The 22,958-nt window shown below is 36.8% G+C and overlaps 1 protein-coding gene across 12 annotated transcripts in view; it reads left to right on the forward strand.

The window, feature by feature from the left end:
• Positions 1 to 22,958, forward strand: part of PDE1A (phosphodiesterase 1A) — a 198,484-nt gene that overhangs the window by 130,516 nt on the left and 45,010 nt on the right. For all 12 annotated transcript variants that reach the window (XR_006939851.1, XM_046943860.1, XM_046943857.1 and 9 more), the window contains one exon: positions 17,850 to 17,963. Coding sequence is in view for 11 of the 12 variants with exons in the window: in XM_046943860.1 (XP_046799816.1) it covers positions 17,850 to 17,963 (114 nt within the window). In the remaining variant the exon portion in view is untranslated. The remainder of the gene's footprint in view (positions 1 to 17,849; positions 17,964 to 22,958) is intronic.

A 22,958-nucleotide genomic window follows, 5' to 3' on the forward strand; every position in this document is an offset into this window, starting at 1 on the left:
AATATCATATGAGCAAAGCCACACAACTTGCAGGGCTAATAACTAAAAATGAACGTGCATATTTATGCAGAAGGCTTTGCTCTTTAGGGCTTGTAAAATCTTCTGTCAGTTCTGATAGTGTGAAATTTGTGAAGGAAACAAAAGCCTGGACTATATAGCAGCTCTTTCTGAGACCAGATTTATGTTTTGTGTGCCAGAATAACATTAAGCAAATCCTCTTCTTCCTGCTAAAGAAGCTAGGTAGTTTGTAGCTCTCAAGAATTTTCCTTTTCAGTGATAAACATTACTTTGAAAACTTTTCCATGCACCTGGGTACTGACCAAAGACAACAAATAACGGAACAGGAAACCATAATTCAATTCTTTGCTGTATAGAAAGCTTTGCAGATGACCTAAGCAGCCACATTATTTATATGCACTGGCTTTTTAGAGGTTGACATGTTTTTTGGCTGATGGAAATGGAAAGGTTGTCTCTTCTCATGTGTTCTGTGAACATGTAGCTGGTTTTTAATCCTCTCCATAGTTATTTGCCTGTATTCCTTTTCGTTCTGATTCAGAGAGCAACAGGCATAAAGCATTCCCAGCAGGATTCCTTTCAAATGTGTCCATGTTGCACACTGAACTAGCTGCACAGTTTTAAATGCTGAGGTCTCAGAGCAAAATCAGTACAGCAGGGACTTTTCTCTTATGAATCACTTTTATTTTTTGTTTGAAATGGGTATTAGTGGCGTTTGTATTATGTTGTACTTTTATTGTGAATGCTGTTTTTTTGTCTTTACCATATCTTATGTTGATTGTACATTTTATTAATACTTTCAAAAATTTGATTAAACTATATTCTTAATAATTAAATTTTTAACATGATATTAGAGCTGAAACTTGTGCCAAACCTTGAACCTGAGGACAGCCTGACTTACTCCAAAGATTGGCTCCTTTCCTTTGACATAGCTAGCAAAAGCTACAGGCAGCAGAGCTGCTTTTGGCACTGTTTGTTGGGTCATGGGAGGAAGCCAGTTCTTCCAGCACATCAGGTATATGCAGTTCCTTGGAAATGTTTCCTTTACAGTGGTATGTGGAAATACATCTCTAAGAAAAGAGATGCAAAGAAAAATATACATTTACCATGGCAGCAGTTTTCCTTCATTTTTGTTTTGCTTGAACAGGTCCTGGACATTTTCAACTCCATGACCTCCTTCTCCAGCTGACATTAATGGACAGCTACATGTATTGATAACCAGGTGAAAGTTCAGTGAATCTTCTGGCATTGCACTGGTTATGAATCTTCAAGCAGTTTAATAGAGTGTTTCTTTTGGCATTTGTAGATATTCTCAGTTGATGTGTGTCTCTCTGGAGACAAAGAACTGAAGCTAAAATTTCCTATCATTCTGTCAAAAGTGACTGAACAGAACAAGAACAAAACCTACATTGTGTCTTTAGGAAATTTAAAATTTCCTGCATAGTAGATAGGATACGCTTCAGTTTTCCAGAATCTTTATCTTTTTTAATCCATCCCATATGCCTGTCATGAAAATTTGGCAACTAAACATACATTGGTAGTACGTGATCAAAACCTTCTAACTATTGCAGTTCTGGCAAAAAGTTTAGGATGTGGAAACCTGAATCTGTTGGGGTGAGCAAAAATTTGATCAGATACTTTTGCACAAAATGCATTTCCTGCTCTTCTAAAGAGTGACAGTTACGTGTCCAATCTGCCTGGCTCCTCCAATTCAACTGGATAATGAGATTCGGTCTTGATTCTGTTGATAGAAATGGATGTTTTTACTTCATTCTACTGGAAAGTAGCTTAGGTAATATAGTCACAATGTATATATTTGTGAACAGCTCGTATGAAGTGGTCTTAGTCTAAAATGAAGAATTTGGCATATCTTGCTGGAGCTGACAACACTTCCGCAGCCATTTACAATCATGCTGTTAAAAATTTATTATTGGTTATAGGAGAAAATTTAATGTAGTTAAAATGAACACGGATGGGAACTTAATAGGTTCATTTATTTCCCTTGTGAATTTTTAGCCTTTACTTTGCCACCTGCTCCTCTCTGAAAAAAATGCAGTCAATTTCCTTCTGCGTGCACATGAAAAAAGTATGGAATTGTAAATTAAGATGCCTATTTTCATAGCTGGAAATCGTGGTTTCTACTCCATCCTGGTGTCCTCGTCTGAGCGGTCATGAGCAAAATGGAACATAAAATCATGAGGACTGGGAACTGGGACCAGACTGTTTGTTGTTGGACTGCTGAGAGTTCCCCTGATAAAACAGACGTTCTGGAATTGGCCGATAAATACTTACGTCAGCTAAGCAAAGGTCCTAATGTGCGTACTGATTTAGAGGAGCAGAACAGTCCTTATCAGATGGCCCAGAGGCTGGTGCATGAGAGTGAACTGCTGAGGACATAAAGCTGTTCTGTCCTGTACCAGTGTGAACATGCAGAAAAATGCAAAGTGACTGCACAAGGCTTCCACCATTCTGTATTTTACTGATAAGAAGTTTTGGACAAAATACAGGCTTGCTTTTCATATGAAAATGCTAATTGTTCTAAACCAAAAGCACTTCTTATACTGTATCATTGTCAGTGACATTCCGTTTGAGAAAAAGATCCATACTTATGGCCTACTTGATAAACAACAAAAACAACTTATTCAGAACTAATTTTTTGTGAAACACATGAAAGTTCTGAGGAAGTTTTTGTGCTTTTGTTTACTATGTGAAGTGCTGTGAATTCCTATGGCATTAAGTATAAAAGTTAAATATTGAATTTAATTTTCAGAATGACTGCTAAATCTAGCAGCTACATAAAAACAGCCAATTGCTGTAGGAGGACACTGATAGATGATCTGGTAGATCACACAATTATGCTGTCTGATCCAACAGCAGAGAAACTGCAGGGATATATTTTCTTTAGTAGAAGAAGGGCATTAAAATGAATCCATCTTACAACGGTGTTTATCTTCTTAATAATTATGAGCAGATAGTTAAATGCAATGACAGGTCCACTAAACAGTGTTTCTGTAGACATTGTGAATAGGATTTTCATTATATATTTATCTTAGTTTCTTTTTTAAAACCTCTGCAAGGTCTGAAAAACCTCTTAACTGAGTTTTATGGAGCTCCTATAATCCTACTTGTAAAAGAAAAGTTTCCATGTTCATTCACTGATGTAGGTCTGCAAAATACTGTTTCAAAATTTTTCTGGTTAAAGAAGATTTATGAGACAATATGTTTTGGAAAAGTGCCACAGTTTTACAAATGTGGGATGGGGAAGTGCTGACAAGACTCAGAAAGGCAGCTCAAAAACTGCATTATTCATCACAAGAAAACATTGGAGCAATTCTGCAGGAAAAAAATATAATTTCCAAAGCAGACCTAGGCCTTAGATGTATTAAATTTACAGTGTTTTAAGGGATGCTACTGAAAAACTTTGTGATGCTTAAGGTAGTATTTATTCCAGCACCATCAATGAAAAGACATTTTGGATTGTTTAAAAGACACCAAAATTTCATCATTTCAGACATAATTTCTAAGTTCACCACTAGTAGAAATCTGGTGAAGTTAAATTGTGTTCATAAAAGGTTTTGAAAATCAAGTAATTATTTTGTTTTCCTCTTGGAACATTTCAAGCCAGTTAAAAATCAGTCTGCCATATACACAGTTTATAATTTGCAGCTCTAAAGAGTCTATATCAGAAACCATCCTGAGCAAGTTGGATCCTGGTATGCAGCAAGAGCAGCTGAGACTAAATCAATGACTGTTGTCAGTGAGTTGCAATAGTCTGGATATTTTGGTGTGGGTATAGCGCAAGATAGTTTGGTATTTGCGTTGTTTGGGAAATACTGGCATGGAGAATCCTTCTGCCCTATGTGGGAGAGCTACCAAGTCCCACCTGCTGACACCAAAGTTACTTCACTCAGCTGGCTGCTGCTTTGGCTCTGCAGGGCACCAGCACAGCTCTGCTCCTGCTGGGGCTTTCCAAAGGATTCCTTCTCAAATTCCTGTGAGCTAGGTCTGGAAAGAAAAGAAGATATACTGCAGGATTTACTATTTCAATCCAATATTATGTGTAATGTTTTGCATTCATGGGATTGAAATGTTTCTGGAGAGCATTGCAAATGAATTCAGTGGAAAGACTAATGGAAAAGCAGGGGAAAAATATACAGGCCTTGTTGCTATAATCTTTGTGCTCATTTTTATGCACTTTGGGGCTAAATTGATCAGAGTATTGATGTTTCAAATGAATCTGAATTGCTTTACTCAGCAGCTTTCATGGGCTTCTGAAAGAAAAAGGTCTGTAAGTGCATAGTGCACAAGCTAGACTTGTGAGGTTAATGTGTGATGAAAAAGAACTGCAGCCTGCATTTTCATCCTAAAAGTGACAGGATGGTTGAAACCACAGATGGTAAACCACAGGGGTAGCACTCTCAACTCCTCAAAGAAAAATTATTCCCATAGTTATGTTACATGCTGTCAGATTTTGGGGCTCACTTTGATTTATATTCAGGTATATATCTGCATGTAGAAATATTCTTCCTCTGAGAGGAATTAATTAATTCCTCCTACTGCAAAAATAATTGAGATCCATGTCAGACAGCTAGGTAGCATTAAAGAGGTCGTGAAAGTTTAGTAAATTCTTATGTCATTTCTGTAATCATGTTTGTGGTTGAGGTGCCAATATCTCTCTCTTTTTTTTTTTTAAATATATCAGAATCTAGCAAAATAGCTCTGGCTGAGTAACCCTCTCCAATTCTACTATCAGAAAATAGTTATCTTCTTATTATTAATCATTTTCTGGAGTTGTTATTTAATGAGATAAGTTTTGAAAACGTTGATTTCTTGTCCCATAGGAATATCTTATTCCATTGTTTTGTGTTTGTTCATTTAACATTGCTCTTGTTTGAGCTTTGGTATTCCATAGTAGAGTCTGAGATTAACTATTCTGGATTAAAATTTGAACAAAATGCAGCTGGCATGGCCTCAAAATAGTAATCATAGTAAATGAAAAGCTTAAACAAGTACTTATGTACTAGTACATTTTGAAAACTAGAATAGAAATCTGATATTTTATGGAAAATATACTTTAAATTACTCTATGGATTAACTTCACAGTCAATCCGACTCATAGTAATACAAGTGCTTTTCTTTAATACCTGATCCAGGATCTACAGGAGGGAAATTATATTAATTTTAGTTTCATTTCTTCTTCATGTAAAATGCATTACCATGTATTCAACGGCATAAAACTGGCAGTGTTTTAAGATATATGCTTATCTATGCAAAGTTAGAAGCACATTTGTCAGACAACAAGTTTAAATATAATAAAAACTGAAGGTTAATAGGAGAACAGTTCTGCATTCTTCTGAAAGTTATATCATAGACCACTTTTTTAGCTGTTAGCTGTTCTGGTACTCTCACTTTAATTCATGTTATTGAGGTTTGAGCAAGATTCTTCTTCATAAAAATACATAAATATTTTTGCTACTTTAGTTACTATGTTGAATGTCACTGTCTACACTCTGGCTTGTTCACATTTCATTCATATTCCTTGGCTGTCTATGACAGAGAAGGGCTTTAACCTGTCTTTTCTGCCTGCTCTCAATCTATTAAAAGGTGTTTCAGCACAGGTTTCCTAAAAAGGAAGCAGATCTTCCCTTTTGCCTTAAACATTTAAGAGCTTGGCTTAGGTCTCTTTATTATGTAATTTTATTCCCCAGCTTTAAGGAGAGTGCAGTTGTCACTGCAGGTGTTACTATAGTTAACAAACTGGAGCATATATATAGATATTCACCTTCCAGTATCTTTTTGCTTTTCAGTAATTTTTTGAGGTATACCATGGAAACAGATGTGATTTTGTTTTTATCTCTTTCTTTATCTTTTGGTGATTACCACTGCAGAAAATGAAAACCTGTGGCCAATGTTAACACAGAAACCTCTCATAGTTCTTTCCAAATAGCATCCTTGACTCCTTGGGTCAACTTACAAATCACTTAAACTCACAATCTTAATGTTTCTCAAAAAAAATTTCTAGTCAAAAATAAATATAAAATATAGCATTATGAGAACCACAAAGCCACAGAAAAATTTGGCTCAAAATGCACACTTCTGAGTACGGTCAAATCAAGTGTTATTGAACACTGCATAGCAGATGGATAACCAGGGTACTGAATATTCAAACCGTATGGGGACGTATGCAGTCTTCAGCAGTTACTGTCCTTTCCTGACCTAAGAAAACAGTTGCCTTCCCAAACAATGATATCCATCTGATTTTTTTCAGATACTTTCTGCAGTGAATTTACACTTTAAAATGATTATTTTCAACCTGTACAATTAGCAGTAAAATGTTAAGTACACTTTTTATCACAATGATCACAGTCAAATAGGCTGTAAACACCAGCCTCGTTAAAGTTTAGCTCTTCCTTTCGTGGTTTTCTTGATCGGTTCATGTGTGTAGAACCACATTCAGCAAAACTGAATTGCTCTTTAGTGTTGTTTTGTTTTCTTTTGACCATCATCCATTCAAGAATGTCCTGTGTTGTATAGAATCACATCACTGAGAGTCCACTATGAGATTTACCCCAGACATTTGCTTTTCTCCAGCCTGAACAAGCATTATGTAGATATCTGCAGAAGAAAGTAATATAGTGATAGCAGACTACAGAATCAGGCACTTTGTCATTTCCATCAATTTATAAAATGTAACTCCTCCATACTTTGCTGTAGTACTTCTGCTACAGTGCTTCTGGTTGTCACTCAGGTGAGAACTATCTCATGATCAAGGCCTGGGACTGGTTACAATGGTGTAACAGCTGACTTGCTTTTCTTGGGCAGAACAGTGGTTTACTTCTTTGAGTAGTCTTATTTTAGGCTAAGGTAAATAATTTAAGAAATGAGGATTCCAATATAAGGATAGGAGTATCTGAAATACAATGGAAAACACTACAATGCATTGTTTAGGAATGTCAGACAAATCACAGTATATAGCTACATTTTCTAAATCTTTCTAGCAAATTGTTTTACTGTTCATTTTGATTTCAAGTCACGCTTGCTTTTTCTTAGACACATAGGCTTTTTCTAAGCCCTTAGTAAGTACGTAGATGAACACTTATATCATAGGCTCAAGAACTTAACTGGTTTTCAATTTCAAAATGCAATAGTAACCAGGTTCTTGGAAGGAATGTCGTGGCTTTGCGTAGAGACTGAAGGATAGTGATTCATTCAGTAAGACTATGAAAAATGAAGCACTTGGCAGTTCCTATGACCATAAGGGAGCTGAAGTCTTCAAGATTCAGATTTTAATCCCAGAATCCTAGAAGTGCACAGAAATTAAGAACAGAATTTTATGTTATTAAAAACTGCTTTTGAAAATTTCTCAGATGCAGTAGAGGGAAGTCTAGGCAATTCTATGACAAGGATATTGGCCTCTGCCATTGTGATGTCCTGTGTGTAAGTGCTATGCTGCAGTTTGCTACTGTGTGTATAACATCTCACAGTGTATTAGTTTGTTTTTATTAAATATGGTCAGGTGAGAGCAGAAGGAATAAGGGAGACTGTTATTGATAACATGAATTAAGGCAAATGAACACCAGCATCTAAAGCCTCAGCACCAGCTTTAATCCATTTTACCTTCCTGGATATACAAAGCCTGAGCCCTGTGTATAGAGGTGTCAGGCACTTCCCAGGCTGAGAAAAAATGGCTGCTCTATACAAGACATTCACTACAAACTATTTTTTATTTGGTTTGCTACAATTCTTGTCCCAACTGTTTGCTGAACTAAAGACCATATACATATAGCCCATATGCTGGATAATGGGTTGAAAGTGATATTGCTTAAAAATAGCTTTTTGGGAAATATTCTTCTTGACAAGTTGAGTCAAGGGACTTGTTTCTGTTTAGTTCTATTCATTCTGAAGTATTCAAGTTGAAGCTATACAAGGATAGATAGTAAATTTCAGTTTCACACCTGACCTTAATTGAAATTTATTTTCTCAAGTAGGCAAAACCTAGATGAAGCTCACATGCTTAAGAATGGCCATATTACATTTCATCCCCCTCAAAGAATATAAAGGAAACTGTCTGCTTGATTCTTTTCTCTTTTGAACGTTTATACAGTTCTCAAGTGTGTTTAAGCTTTTCTAATGTTCTACTTCTCATTACCAAGATCTACTTTGAAGTACTTTGATTTGGCAATTCTTCAACAGAACATTTATTTTTAACAATTCCAAATTACAGAAGTCAGTTTTACACATTACACAAGTGCTGGATTCTACCATCTCCTTCAATTTTTCTTTTCTTTATTTTAATTACAGTATTGCAATTCTAAATAAAGCCCTTATTCATATGTTTTACATTGTTACATGCATTACATGTACTCTATCCTTTCTTCAGAACTACTGAGATGGTAATGATTTTACAGCAAGATTGTACTGCAATTACTATAGCTGTTGTGCTAAAGCATTTTATGTCTTGCTTTGTCTTTTGAATGAAGAAAATCTTTTATTGAAAATGGATGTGTTGAAGCTGTTAATTATTCAGTAAAAAGACATTTGTATTAAAGTGCTGGTATTTTTTCTACAACATTTTAGGCAGATTAGAGTGACTCTTACATGATTTTGAACTTTATTCACTAGTCTGATAAAGTTTCAAATGAATTTTGAAGAGTAAAACATACAAATATTTTATTTTCCAATAAATAGAGATATGTGCTTTGTTCCACCTGATATACTTAAAAAACAGATTTCAAAAGAAATTGACTCTGTCACCCTGTCTGGAAGACATAATTACTTTATGTACTGAAAGTGTAACCTTTGTATTGTGGTACTTCAAGTTCCTAAGTTTCATTATAAATAATAATATGTAATATGGGACTCGTAAATGAAACGACAATCTTCTGCCTTTAACAATCAGAGAAATTGCCCAAAAATGCTTTCAAAAGCCTTTACAATTACAGCTACATATTTTCTTGGTAGTAATCTAGAAAATATTTTCAGTACAAGGTTACCAATTGTGGTCAATGTGATCTTAAATGGAAGAACATCAATTGAATTTTTACATGATAGCTTGTGCTCATAATGTTTCTGAAAGGACTTTCTACCTCTTTTCATGCTGTTTTTGAGGATGAGCATCAACAGTCTTCAACCTAGTTTTTCTGATCCTCAGCAACGCAAGAAATTTTCAGCATGTTGGTTCAGCATGGATGCACCATTCCCTCTGTGCTAATTGCTTCAGGGTGAATGAGAAGATAGAATAAAAAAAAGTAATGAGAGATCAAACCTTTATCATTTTGTGACATTTGATAAGATGATAACACTGCATGAGGATACACTATTTCATAGAATGGCAGAATCATAGAATCATTTGAGTTGGAAGGGATGCATGAAGGTCATCTACTCCAACAGTCCCCGCAGTGAACAGGATTGTGTACATCTCAGTCAGGTGCTCAGAGCCCTGTCTAGCCTGATCTTGAATGTGTCCAAGGACTGGGGATCCACCACCTCTCTGGGCACCCTGTGCTGTGCCTCACCACCCCTTATTGTAAAAACTTCTTCCTTATGTCCCATCCTATCTACCTATATCCAATCTATTTCATCTGTGAGTTTTGAGAGAAACTAAGGGAAGACATAGGTTCTAGCAGTACTCTGTAGCAGATAGGGAACATGAGGGAATGCTGCTGTATGGAGAAATGCTTTCTAGCAAGAACTCTAAAAACAGCAGATGCATTCTGTCCTATGACTCTGACCATCCATGGGTCAGAAATACGTCATGATTTTTCTTCCAAGTACATGAGATGCTGTGGCCGTGAAGAGCTGCTGTGAGGCAGGGATAACTGAGTTCCTTTGAGGCACAGTCAGTGAGCTCTACCAGGTCTGCACTACTCTGATAATTTCCAGTGGTCTAGAGGTTTTGGATACAAGTTTTATGCTGGAATGTAGAGCCAACACACAAATGTCATGGGAGGGACATCTCTGTGAGATAATCTATTTGGAAATATCTTTGTCCTGCCATGGAATTATTATTAAAAAGAATGCAGGGGAATGCTTAGGAAGATTTAGAGGCTTAACTTCTGTCTTTTAGCAGATTCTTCGGTCAAAGCTGCTGTTTGCAGCAAAAATAAAGCTTTTAAAATGTCTATGGGGAATAAGGGATATGTGCTCCTTCTGTGAGATTATCACATTAACTTCAGCAAGTAAGACTTGCTGAAAGCCTTCCATCATTTTCAAGCATGATTTTTGGCAGGTGATGAGTTTACATTTGATTTCCCAGCTTGTTCTTGATAATGAATTTAGCTAGATTATGATGAAGACTTTCAGACATGCAGACTGTTCGTGTGTTTGGCAATTTCAAGATTAAGCAGCTTTAGCTAGCACTCTATATAATGTATATACAATTCAGGGGAACGTTGCAGATCAAATGTCAATCTTCAATCAAATGTAAAGATTTATCAAAAGCCGTCCAAAGGATAATTTGCAGCTTACAAATCCTATAGAGTACGCATATTTGTCTTCATGGATTGAATGTGAAATGGGAATATGAGATAATGGAAGTGGAAGCTGAACGCATAAATATACTCACAGAGTTTAGGTTAGGAACAGACTTGTTGGATACTAGCTGGATCTAACAGAAGACAGAAAACACTTAAATGTGTGTACATATTATTTTAAGATATTTTCATTAAGCTTCAATCTGGAAAGCAGTTGAACAGAGGAACCAAATTAACATTAACGGTGATTCATTGGTGGAAGTGAGAGAAGTGTTTAAAAGATGCTTGAAGCCCTCCCAGCTCCAGCTGAAATAGGTTATATTCTTCATCTATCAAATGTACAGATGCAGTCAGGGCAGATTAACATAGACTCTAATGATGAAAGTTACTTTTGGGGAATGATGAGCAGTGCCAGGGAGAGAGACAGAGACAGACAGACAGACATACACACACACAGCAGGGAAGAACGGCACAACAGGATCCGAAATAAGCCTCCTCCTCCGGGGCTTCTCTCCAGGGCAGCTGGTGGTGGTGATGAAGATTATGGTGAAAGGTTACAGAGCTGTGAACATGAGACGTTTAGCATTATTGAAACATTCCAGGCACTTGCTGTGTTTGATCAGGTTTACAGAGAGTTAGTTAGACAAAAATCAAAAATACTTTACAGAGCTTGGATCGGTTTATAGTTTCAGGTGGAAATTATGCAAGAATCTTTGGCTTTGAGGAATTTCAGCTAGGTGCTAAAGAAAACTTGGGAATTTTGACTAGATTTTGATTAATCCTTTAAACACACTTGACCTTAATACTAAATGAGACCCAAATGGCAATATTTACACAGCATTACTGTGTTAATACCATGAAAATGTATAGAGTGAGTAAGTTAAAATGAAGCCTGATAGAAAATGCCTGCCTGAAGGGAACTACTTCATTTTGCATAAATATGATCAATATTTAAACAACCAAGACAATTCTACCACCATAAAAATGTAGGTTTTTGTCATTAAGAAAGTGTGTGCTATATAGCTGCAGAATTTCTATTTTAATTCTTCAATATGGGAATGAAGTTTTACTATATAAAAATGTTGGCTGAATTACCAGCAGATTCAATATTTATTTTCCAATGACTGAATCATAATTACAGATCAGTGCGTACCACTCATAGTGCTTAAAATAATCACAAAATGAATTGTGATTCGTGAAACCCTTAGCAACCACAAGGCTTCCTGTGCATATGCTCAGACACAGGAGTGAGTGAGAAGTTGTTTCATGAAACACATTTGCAGCACCAGAAGTATATCTTTCTTGCAGTTCTCTGTGTCAGAATTTAGAGACATAGCACCTCTAAGCAGAAGAAATGTTAGATAACGGCATTGTTTTGTTTTCAGGGGAATGAAATGTACATCAAGATCTAGATAAGGAGCTATCCATTCTAATCCTTGCTCGCTATTGACATGTTGCCTTGACTGGCAAAGTGTCCTTGTGTCAGCATGTTTTCCTTTATGTAAAAAGTCTTTAAGTAACGGCTAGTTCTTTTGAAGCCACATTAGCTCTCTACATTGTAACTGCAGATGGAAGTGGAGAAACAAGATTTGCTAACCAAAGGGATCCTTCCTGAAACCCTATTAGCATATCTTGGATATTTTCCTATTTCCTCTCATCCATTCTCTGCAATTTTGTTTTTTCATAGATTGTATTTATCTTCCACCCTGCAGAAAACATGCAGAAAGGGAATTATAGCCTTGCCATCCTACTAACAAATTTCTAATAACCCTTTTGTTATTTTGATTTTTAATTTGAAGAGGCAAGAGTGTGGACTTTGTACATGATTTATACCTATTATTACAACTTCTTTTTTATTTCTGATCTATATGATTATATAAAGTATTCATCAAAATAAGTGGATTATTTAGATATAGATGTCCTGTAACTTGCAAAGCTCCTCAGGGGTTGGTGCTGCATCTGGTGTTGTTCAATGTCTTCATCAATGACCTGGATGAAAGGATCGACTCCATCATCAGCAAATTTGCTGATGATACAAAGCTGGGAAGATTGGCAGACATTCTGGAAGGCCATGCTACCATTCAACGAGACCTAGACAGACTGGAGAGTTGGGAAGGAAGAACCTGATGCGATTTAACAAGAGCAAGTGTAGAGTCTTGCACCTGGGGAGGAATTACCACATGCATCAGTACAGGTTAGGGGATGATCTGCTGGAGATGGGTTCTGTGGAGAAGGACCTGAAGGTCCTGTTAGACAACAGGTTGGCCATGAGCCCATAGTGTGCCCTTGTGGCCAAGAAGGCCAATGGTGTCCTGGGGTGCATTAAAAAGAGAGTGGCCAGAAGGTTGAGGGAGGCAATCCTCCCCCTCTGATCTGCCCTGGTGAGGCCAAATTTAGACTACTGTATCCAGTTCTGGGCTCCCTAGTTTAAAAAACAAACAAACAAACAAAAACAGTAATCACCTAGAAGGAGTCCAGCAGAAGGCCACAAAGATGATTAGGGCCCAGAGTATCTCCCACATGAGGAAGGGCTGACTAACCTGGGTCTGTTCAGCCTGGGGAGGAGAAGATTGAGAGGGGGTCTGATAAACATTTATAAATATCTATAGAGAGGTGGGATGCAAATGGATGGGGCCGGGCTCTTTTCAGTGGTGTGTAGTGATAGGACAAGGAGTAATGGCCTAAAACTGGAATATAGGAAGTTCTGTACTGACATGTGTAAGAACTTCTTTATTGGTAAGGTTGATGGAGCACTGGAACAGGCTGCCCAGGGAGGTTGTGGAGTCTCCTTCTATGGAGATATTCAAGTCCTGTCTGGAAGCCTTCCTGTGTGACCTATTGCAGGGTATGTTCTTTAGCAGAGGATTGGACTCAATGATATCTGGAGGTCACTTTCAACCCCTGCAATTCTGTAATTCTGTGATCTCTTGAGGTCCTTTCCAATCCCTGTGATTCTGTGATTATGTGAACTAACCGGATTGTCAGATAATGATTACTATCCCCATCCTTACTTTTAATTTCATGTTACATACCAGCCCATCTTTAGTTTGTAATGTTCATTTATAGGGTTAAATCGCTCGTATAACAATAATTACAATCATCAAGTTAATCTTCTTAGTCAGTATTAAATTGTCCAAACAAAATATGAAATCGCAGTTTACAGGAAAGAAATTGTTTATTCTGTCCTCAGTCTTTTTTACACATTGTCAGGACTTACTCATCATCCTTTCAAGGAATTAATACATTTGGCACTCAGCAAGGATTTTCTCAACCAGTTCATGGGATATAACAATTTATTACTTGTAATTGTCCTTGACTTAAACAGTGTAGATAATTTTTAAAATTACATTCTGATAATTGAATATTAATACAAATAACTTTTTTCTCTGAAATTAGCATAAACATTTTTAGAATGCTATTATTAATATTTTATTTTCAAATAATTATCAATGTATTAATCGTCCATTCCTCAACAGTGACTTTGATTAACTTCAAAAGATAATAGGAAACAAGGTTTATTTATGGTTTATTTTACAGTTTACTTCACTTCCCCTTTATCTGTTGCAAAAGCCAACTATTTTGTACAAAGTTTCCAAAGCAGTTTTAAGTTAAGTCCAGATGTGTAGCTTAGAAAGTTGGTTCTTTGCAGTGCTTGGCAGTGGGGAGGACCAGCTGGCAGATGAAGGCGGTTGCTGGGAAAGCAGATGAGTACTCTTGCTGGACAGAGGTGTCAGAGGCAGAAGGGCGAGGGCCAGACAAGCCCTGCCCCTGCTCACTGTCAAAGGCAGGTGGGAGCAGAGTGTGCTGGCATTGTCCAGCAATGTTTTCTACTCCTGCATGGCTGTTAGTGGTGTTTACCCAATAGGACAGAATATGGTTCTCCACCCACTGCTTTTATTACTTGCAGATGTCTCTCTCACCCTTACAAACTGGGGCTGGTAGTTTTAAACCGTGCTTGTTATTTGTCCTGAGAGAAATAAGATGTTTCCTTCTCCATAAATCTATTTCTTTCTTGTTGTGTCGTGTTAGCTCTGCATACAGTTTACTTTGTACCTCAGAACAGTTCATTTTTCTATTTCACGTCTATTTGCTACTTCAGATTTTTCTCATTATTTCTTTCTCACATTTCACAGGCAGGATTGTACAAATTTCAGCTCCAGTTTTAAGCAGCACGTCAGGTTTTCTAATTGTATTTCTCATGTTTCATTTCCACTTACTACATGTAATTCAGCAAAAACAAAAACCAATCCTGTCCAGCTGCAGGAATCACTATTTTTTAGTTCTCTTCCTTCCTCTCTTCCTTCCTTTTTACAAAACTTTCTTTGTCTTGCAGAATGCTGGGCTATAAGCATTTTAACACTTGCTGTTTTGTATTATAAATTGATGTATTTATTTTTTTTATCAAAATGACATTTTTGGCAAAGATATTCAGTCTCATTATTGAAACATTCTTTCAGTGTCTCTGATTATTTTCCTTTAAAGCATTGTATTTTGAGGATATATAGACCATTCATATATTCCTATAACCCAATTCATTAATGCAGCTGCTTAGGAAGCCCATTATTCTAGTTTTGGGCTAGACCTCATGATTATCACCAGACAGAATTCCCAAATGTCTGATCAGAAACACTGTGGAGGGATTTTTTTGCTGTCTCCAGCTTGTTGGTGGAATTCATACCACAGATGAAGCCAGGCATTTCTGGGCAGTGCACAGCATATGTTGAGGGCCGCTGGGTACAAGTTGCTGCAAAGGGCATTCTGATTGGATGTTGAGGAATAATTAATCCACAGTGAGGTTGATTAAATACTGTAACTGGTTGGGTCTGTGGAATCTCCATGCTAGAGGATATTACAAACTCAGTTGGAAAAACCTCTTGCAATTTGATCTGACTTTGAAGTTTCATCTACCTTGGATGTTGACTCTGCTTTGAGCAAGGACTTGGACCAGCTAGGCATCCCCTTCAACCAGTATTATCTTGTGGTTTTATGGAGCGCTGCATTGTGTCAGCTGCAGACACTCATGAAGACATACCCACACAATGCAGATGTGTGAGGTGACCAGGTCAGCCCTGAATTGTATGAGTTTTGTCTTTCCCTGTCTCTGTAACCTCTTTGGAATCCCTTTAACATTGCCTGAGAAGACTTTTCCAAATTTCCTGATGTATTATTTTGTTCTGCATTCCTCCTAGTGTAGGCATGATAGCTGCAGGGCAAGCTGCGTCAGCTGACTTTGACCTGTGTAGTAAGGTATTGCAAGGTCATCATTGCTTACTGGCTCCCTCTGAATCTCCTTTCCTCCTGCAAGCATACAAATAATTCCACGTATCTATCATTTGATCTATGCCCTGAGGAAACAGAACTATATAGTTGAGAGCGAAATCATAGGGTTTTAGGCAATTTTGAACCATGATGGCTGTATTCTAGCCTGGTTCTTCCTCTGTGAAGCGATGCATTTTTAAATCAGTTTACCACCTTGAAAAGTGCAATTCCCAGACACATTCGATCTGACACCAAGGGAACAATGCAAATGGTAAAATTATTGACAAGTTGTGGCAGTGGTGCAGGTGCTCAGGAGAAAGTGTGCACATGGGTGCGTGCACTGCTGAGGAGCAACTCTCAGGAAAGTTACGTTGCATGCACTGTGTACTGCCAGCCTGTTCAGTGAATTAGCTTCTGCAGTCATCAGGTGCTCTGAGACAGAGGGAACAAAGTCCTAGAAATGCCTCCCTGTGCATAAAGTTGTTTCTGTGTAGGAGATGCACTCTCACAGTATTTCAGCCACCCACCTCAACCCTCTGAGAAAAAAATCAACTCTAATTTTCCCATTCCATTTATATGTAATGCACTGTGTAGGATACCGAGTGGTTATGGTTGCTAAGAGCCCTATTTGTATTATGCTTGGTACTAATTTCAGTTAAGACTTTGAAGAACTGAGGAAGCTGATCTTTTACAATACCATAAGCTAAAATTATTCTTATGTCCAAATAAATACACGGGAATAAGATGGAGGTGGTTTTATGATGGAGTAATACTTTCCAAGTTTATGGCAGATTTGTTCCAAACACTGCCACACTTAAAAAAAAACAAACAAAAACATACATTTTAATTAGGTTGAATCAAATATTTTATACGCTAATAAAAATAAATGGACATCAGTCTGCCATCATTTCTTTTACCTATTTTTTCTATTCATTTATTCATTATTTCTATCCATTTTGTATTGCTTACATTTATTTTATGTGTTACATGTTATAGATTTTTTCAAAGTAGTCATCTAATGCTGACTTAATTTCAACAGACTTCTGAACTAAATGCTTGTTTCATATTTTTTTTTCACGTTTCATAACATAAAAAACATATCGCATCAGAACTGTTAAAATAAACAATGACTGTTAAAATAATTATATTGTTCAAATAATAATATACATTTACAAAAATCTGCCTCGTATGTTACAAAGCTGTATATCATTTCAGCTCAGAGATATGCACAGAAAGAAGAAAATATCCCTACTTCTCTGAGCATCCTGTTAGTCACAGCTCTACAGAGTTAATGATACATTTTTATTTCTCTGCAGTGCTGTGACTTCTCCATATGGTTAAACTGAGCACTGTCAGAAGTGTTCTCATCAAAGAGTTTAGGAGGAATCTGACGTTCAAGTAGTTTGTCTATGCAAGTTTATTGCCACAGAGGCATGAGTCCATGCATTACAAAATCTCTTTTGGGCGTTTCCATGTTTGTAATGTAAAAGAATCTTCTCAAAACTAAAAGTTAAAGCACACTTGGGAAAATATTTGGATTTTTCTAATGCCATAGGCACCACCTTTCTTCTGGTATAATGATGAATTCTCTGTAAACACAGAGCAGTGGAGCTCCACATTAGCTCATATTCTGCAGCAAAAATATACCGGAGGCCAAAATAAAAATAAAGTCATTAAAATGAAGGAAAGTCTGTGTGTAGTTGATATTAAAAATATAACATAACTTTTAAGCAAGGAAAAACCATGTATGACAACTTGCAAAGCTTTGTTTAGTGTTTAAACAAAACCGGAGACTTAGGTATCCTAGCAGTGCCACAAATTAATATAAAATACCTATAATCATAGTTAGCGAGTCCTCTCTGACTTACTGTCTTCTCTTAACAGGCCTTACATATTTGGAAAGCTGTAAAGAATGAAAAATTATGTGTGAACAATTATATTCTGTGTGTTCTCAAAGTGGATTGAAAAAAAAAACAATAAAACATGCATTGGAGGTCTCTTTCTCCACAGTGGCTGTTGCATTGCTTCCACTATTCCATGCAGAAGAAGTTGTTGCTAAAATTTGAAATAAGCAATGCACTGACATACTTTTTTTTCCCACAGATTAAGATGCTTGGTGAAGCAACTGGAGAAAGGTGACATCAATGTGGTGGATTTAAAAAAGAACATTGAATATGCAGCATCTGTGCTGGAGGCGGTTTATATTGATGAAACCAGGTAAGTCTGACAAGAACAGAATCATAGAATGGTTTGAGTTGGAAAGGACATTAACGATCACACAGTTCCAGCCTTCCTGCCATGGCAGGACTGCCCCCCACCAGCTCATCTGCCCAGGGCCCCATCCAATATGGCCTTGAACGCCTTCAGCGATGGGACACTCACAGATTCTCTGGGCAGCTGTGTCAGTGTCTCACCACTCTCTGAGTAAAGAATTTCTTGCTTATATCTAATCCAAACCTCCCCTCTTATAGTTTAAAAAAGGAAGAGCAATTGGGAGTTACATTTTAGAAATCTAGACTTTGCATGCCGTTGTAAATGATGTGAACTGAAGATCTTTACATACCAGAAGAATATGTGTCTTTTAGGTTTTTTAGTGACAAGGTTAAAGCACATAAGATTCCAAAGATCAGGTGTAACCATCATCTGGAGGGTTTGCTTATTTTTTGTCATCTTTGCTAGCCAGATGTTCACAATGTAAAGTCATAAGACGTTTCTGAATGATGGATGATGGATTTTCTTTCCCACAAAGGTCACACAATGATAATCATACTGAGGACTGTGTCACGTAAAAAAATAAACTGTTTGGAAATGAAATGCTCACAGATATGAGTCAGAGTATTATAATCTGGCTGCTTATACATAAGTTAATGAAAGCTGTGATTTATTTTATAATATTTAATTATTTGTTTATGTTTATTGTTACTGGCAGCATTAATGGTAGTCATCTTAAATGTGGGTTGACTTCAGTGAAATTGGAAGTTCTAAGTAGAAGTTCTTGAAAATATTTTAAGATATGTATTATAATTGATACTAGATAGCTAACTTACAATTTTATTTCAGTGTGCTCAGTTTTGGGGGTTTTTTTTGAGCAGAATGTTCTTGTAAAACAGTCTGCCAAACCTTCTTCAATACTGCTGGAGCAAGCATGCTATGTCTAGTCTCAGTCCCATCTGACATTTAGGAAGTCTGCCATCATACTAATTATTGCACAGACCTAGCTATCTCATCCTCTCTTTCTTCTTGGAAGTCTGCAAATGTGATACTGTGCATAAACTGCAGCTCTAACTTTTTCCAGTTTCCTTTCCTCTAATGTGTATGATTCACACACCAAACCTTGCTGATTTGTAATTTGGAGCATCAACTATTAGGCTAAAGAAAGCATAAACATTTGGAAACAGAAGGATGAAAACAATAGCAAATGGAGTTGGTATCAATGCTCTGTTTTTCCCAGTCTGTACTACAGACTGGGCTAGCAAAATCATTTCTGCTGGTGTCCTGTTCTTAGAGTTAATGCCTGTCCAGTTCTGTAAAAGATGATAAAACTGTGGTAAGTAAGGAGACTTCCTGAGCAGCTAAGTAATAGTTAATTCCATTAATATACCATTGTGAATATAATCATTTCAGTTTTGTTGATTGATTTAAGTTAATCAAGCTTCCTTTGTATTGAATCAAGGACTGCTTTGTGGATTTAAAATTGTTTGTAGTTAAACTGATAAAATTTCTTAGGGATATGTATAAAGAAATGATGAACACACTTCAAGTGTATATTACTTTAGTAGCATCATAACATTTTATTTTCCAGTAATAGTTCTAAATGTAAATTCCATTGACACAGCTCAAGTTCTCAGGAAGCTTTGGAAAATCTAGGTCCTCACCTCTGCATTGTGCAATACCCTAAAACCACCAGTGAACAGAACTTCACCGTGTATTTTGCATGAACAACCATGGAGCTGTGTCATAGCTGCACAGTCAGTTGGAAACAAGGACATAATTAATCTCCTCCATGCACCTCTCAGGCACTGTGATTAAGTGGGTACAGTACTCATGGCTCCTTCTGAGTAGTAGCACCAGGACTATGAAAAAATTTAGTTTCTAAAGTAAGGCCTTTATTGAAACAACTAGTATCATTATAATGAGGAATCCAGTCTTTCTAGCTCTGTGTGGGAGTATCAAGAAAAGTAACAGAAAGTTCATATGTAGAGAAATCTGGTACACCGGAAAATGCTTAGACTTCAGCAGCAGCAGGTGCATTATTTTTCTGTAAGAAACTCTTTAAATAAGTTTATTGCTCTCGTAGGACTTAATGGCAGGATTATTAAACTGCCCAAATGAAAATAAATACACTTACTTTTATGGTGGTCTAAAGGATTTTTGTCATTCTCAGGCTATTTTCTTAACCTTAGGAGCATTATGATCTTATAACGGTGATTATTTAGGTGTTTTCAAAAAAATCATTAAGGTTGGGGAAGACCACAGGGTGTCCAACTGACATCCCATGCCCACTAAGTCATGTCCCTCAGTGCACATCTACCCTTTTCTTGGGATGGTGACTCCACCAACTCTGGGCAGCCTATTCCAATATCTCATCACTCTGAGAAGAAATTTTTCCTGATATCCAGTCTGAAATCTTATTTATTAATTACATCCCATATTTTACAGAACAATCTGATTTTTCACTATAAGTCATAAAGGAAATTAATTAAAACTGAGACAGATGTCTGGTTTTGTTGTAACTTGCTGAATACTTCTCCAACACAACTGCAAACTGAGCTCATGGACCTACCAAAGTTTGCTATCATTTTCTATATAGATATCCATTAAGCATTTGGATTATGTATTTCCTTCCATACCTACAGCAATTTTTCCAAAGTATTATAAATGTAAAGCAATTTTCCTTGCCCATGCTACATATAGCGTGAGTAACAATTAAAAACGAAATAACTTTAATGAAACCAATTCTTCAACTTTTATTCTCTTATTTGTATTGTTTTGTACTTTATACTCCATGTTGTTCATTTTGGTTTATAGTTTTTTGAGTTATTTCCAGTCTCTGAACCAATGCAATCTCCTTTAGATTCAGATTTAGAATGGTGCACTGTTTGGACCCTGTGTTAAATGTATGGTAAGAGTACAGGCTGAGCTTCCACTTTTTCATTGTAAAATATCTCTATCTCCACTACTGTTTTAAATTTTCACACTTTCCCATTGAAGATAAATAAATAAATCCTGAGATTGGACTTACAAGATAGAAAATGCAATGATGTCTGGTCGTCCAAAGTATTGCAGGTTTAGGACAAAAGGTTCAGTACAGAGTACTCAACTCACATTAAAAGGGCCGTATTTTGTGTTCTAAGCCTGTGCTCGAGCCCTGAGATTTGTACTGATCAGTTTGCTGAACCATTACTTACATATCCAAGAAGTCCTCAGCTTCAACCACACACCTAAAACTGGATCTTGTCTGTGATGTTCTCTTCCTCCCCCACTTTCTGGGAGACAGAACTCAATAGCAGTTGAGAGAGAGCCCTCTTAAATATCTCTACAGTCAGATTAGGAATAACAGTGAACAGAGAGATTTGATTTATTTTGATTGAAAGGCCTGTTTCATTCTGTAAACTTGTATGTGAACATGCAAATATGGGCAAGTGTGTAAGCTGGCAGCACCTTAAATTTTCATTTAGCGTACAACCATCAGCTGGAAATGGACTATAGAATTCCAACCCTTTAGCTGAGTAAGGAGCACCTTCCTCAGGTCCTCTTACTCTGCTTCTCTTTGCTGCTCTGTTGCTCTCTGCTGTGGCCTCTGATCTGAGGATAATGTAGCATTTTTAAAAACTGAGTACGCATATCCGTACAAGCTCTTCCTAAAAATATAAGCAGTTGGGTCGGTGAAAAGGCAGAGAGGTAACACAACAGCTTTTATTTACAGTGCTCTGAGAACAGATTCCTTTGAAACTAGCCAGATAGTAGGAACAGCATCCCCAAATCATGAGAAACTGATTCGGGGTAGTGATTTTCAGTATCCCATATGAAAGATTCTGAGCTGATGGGAAGTTGGAAAATGGACAGAAATCAGAGCTGTGTGTTACTGCTGCTTTTCTCTGAGCTTAATTAACTGTGGCCCCATGCTAATTAACAAGCTTCTTTATCAAACACTTTTTAGGACTGCTGCATCTGTCAGTACTGAATAACTGTAAGCCACATGAGACACTTCCTTGAAAGAAAACGAGCGCTGTGGTCACTGGAGCGGAAGCTCGGTGTCAGCTGAAAATAATCAGTGAACCTCTCACTGTTCCAGCCCCTCACCAGATCTCTGTGGAAGAAGTTCAGACTTACTCAATAGGTGTTATAAATAATTCTGACAAGTCTTGCAGAATTTTCTCCGTTCGTACCTGACACTTGGCTTGAGGTAGTGGAAGAAGGATTTTTAGAGTCAAACAGGAAATAAATACAGGCTGATAATCCAGTGAGGACAGCTGTTCCGTTCCTTGTAAACACAGCTCTTCATTTGTGCAAAGTGAGAAGAAAATAAGTCAAATATAATGTAGATGGAAATGACAAAATTAAGGAAAAAAAGCATTTGAAAGCCAAAAAACCTGAAAATTTAAACTTATTATGGAAAGCGTTTTTAAGTTGCTCTGTATAGAGTCAGATTTTTTTCTTCCTATTAAAAGTTTTATTTTTACACTTTTTTATGTGCTTTAATATTTTAGAAAATAGACTTGATTTCAGGAAGATATTTATCTGTGTTGTTTCAATTCCATACGTAGATATGAGTTTGTTTTAGACTGTTATATACTCCTCTAAAAGACTTTAACCTTTAGAAAACTTTTGACTTAGATGAGCTCACGTTTCAGTAATATATGAATGAGATGTATTCTATATAGCTAGCAATTGCTTTGAGCATCTTTGTTTGATTCATCAAGAAAAAATAACAAATGCAAGTCATTGCCACATTCTTGAGGCAGAAAGGAAATCTCATTTAGGGTAGGTGGTGTTGTAATAATACATGTCATCTGTTTCCATGAGAGATCTGGGAGTACTGGAGGCATTTCAACGATACTATAAAGTAAACACAGCAGTGTTTTTGTGGAAAAACCCCTTATTTAAAAATGTTAGCATTCTGACATATATAAACCTAGTGAAAAAGGAGGTCATTAAATCCAATCTTTGTGTCTGCAGTTGTACTACACACCTAGGACCATACTGAATTTC

This window comes from Gallus gallus, chromosome 7, assembly GCF_016699485.2.
Source record: "Gallus gallus isolate bGalGal1 chromosome 7, bGalGal1.mat.broiler.GRCg7b, whole genome shotgun sequence".
NCBI lineage: Eukaryota > Metazoa > Chordata > Aves > Galliformes > Phasianidae > Gallus > Gallus gallus.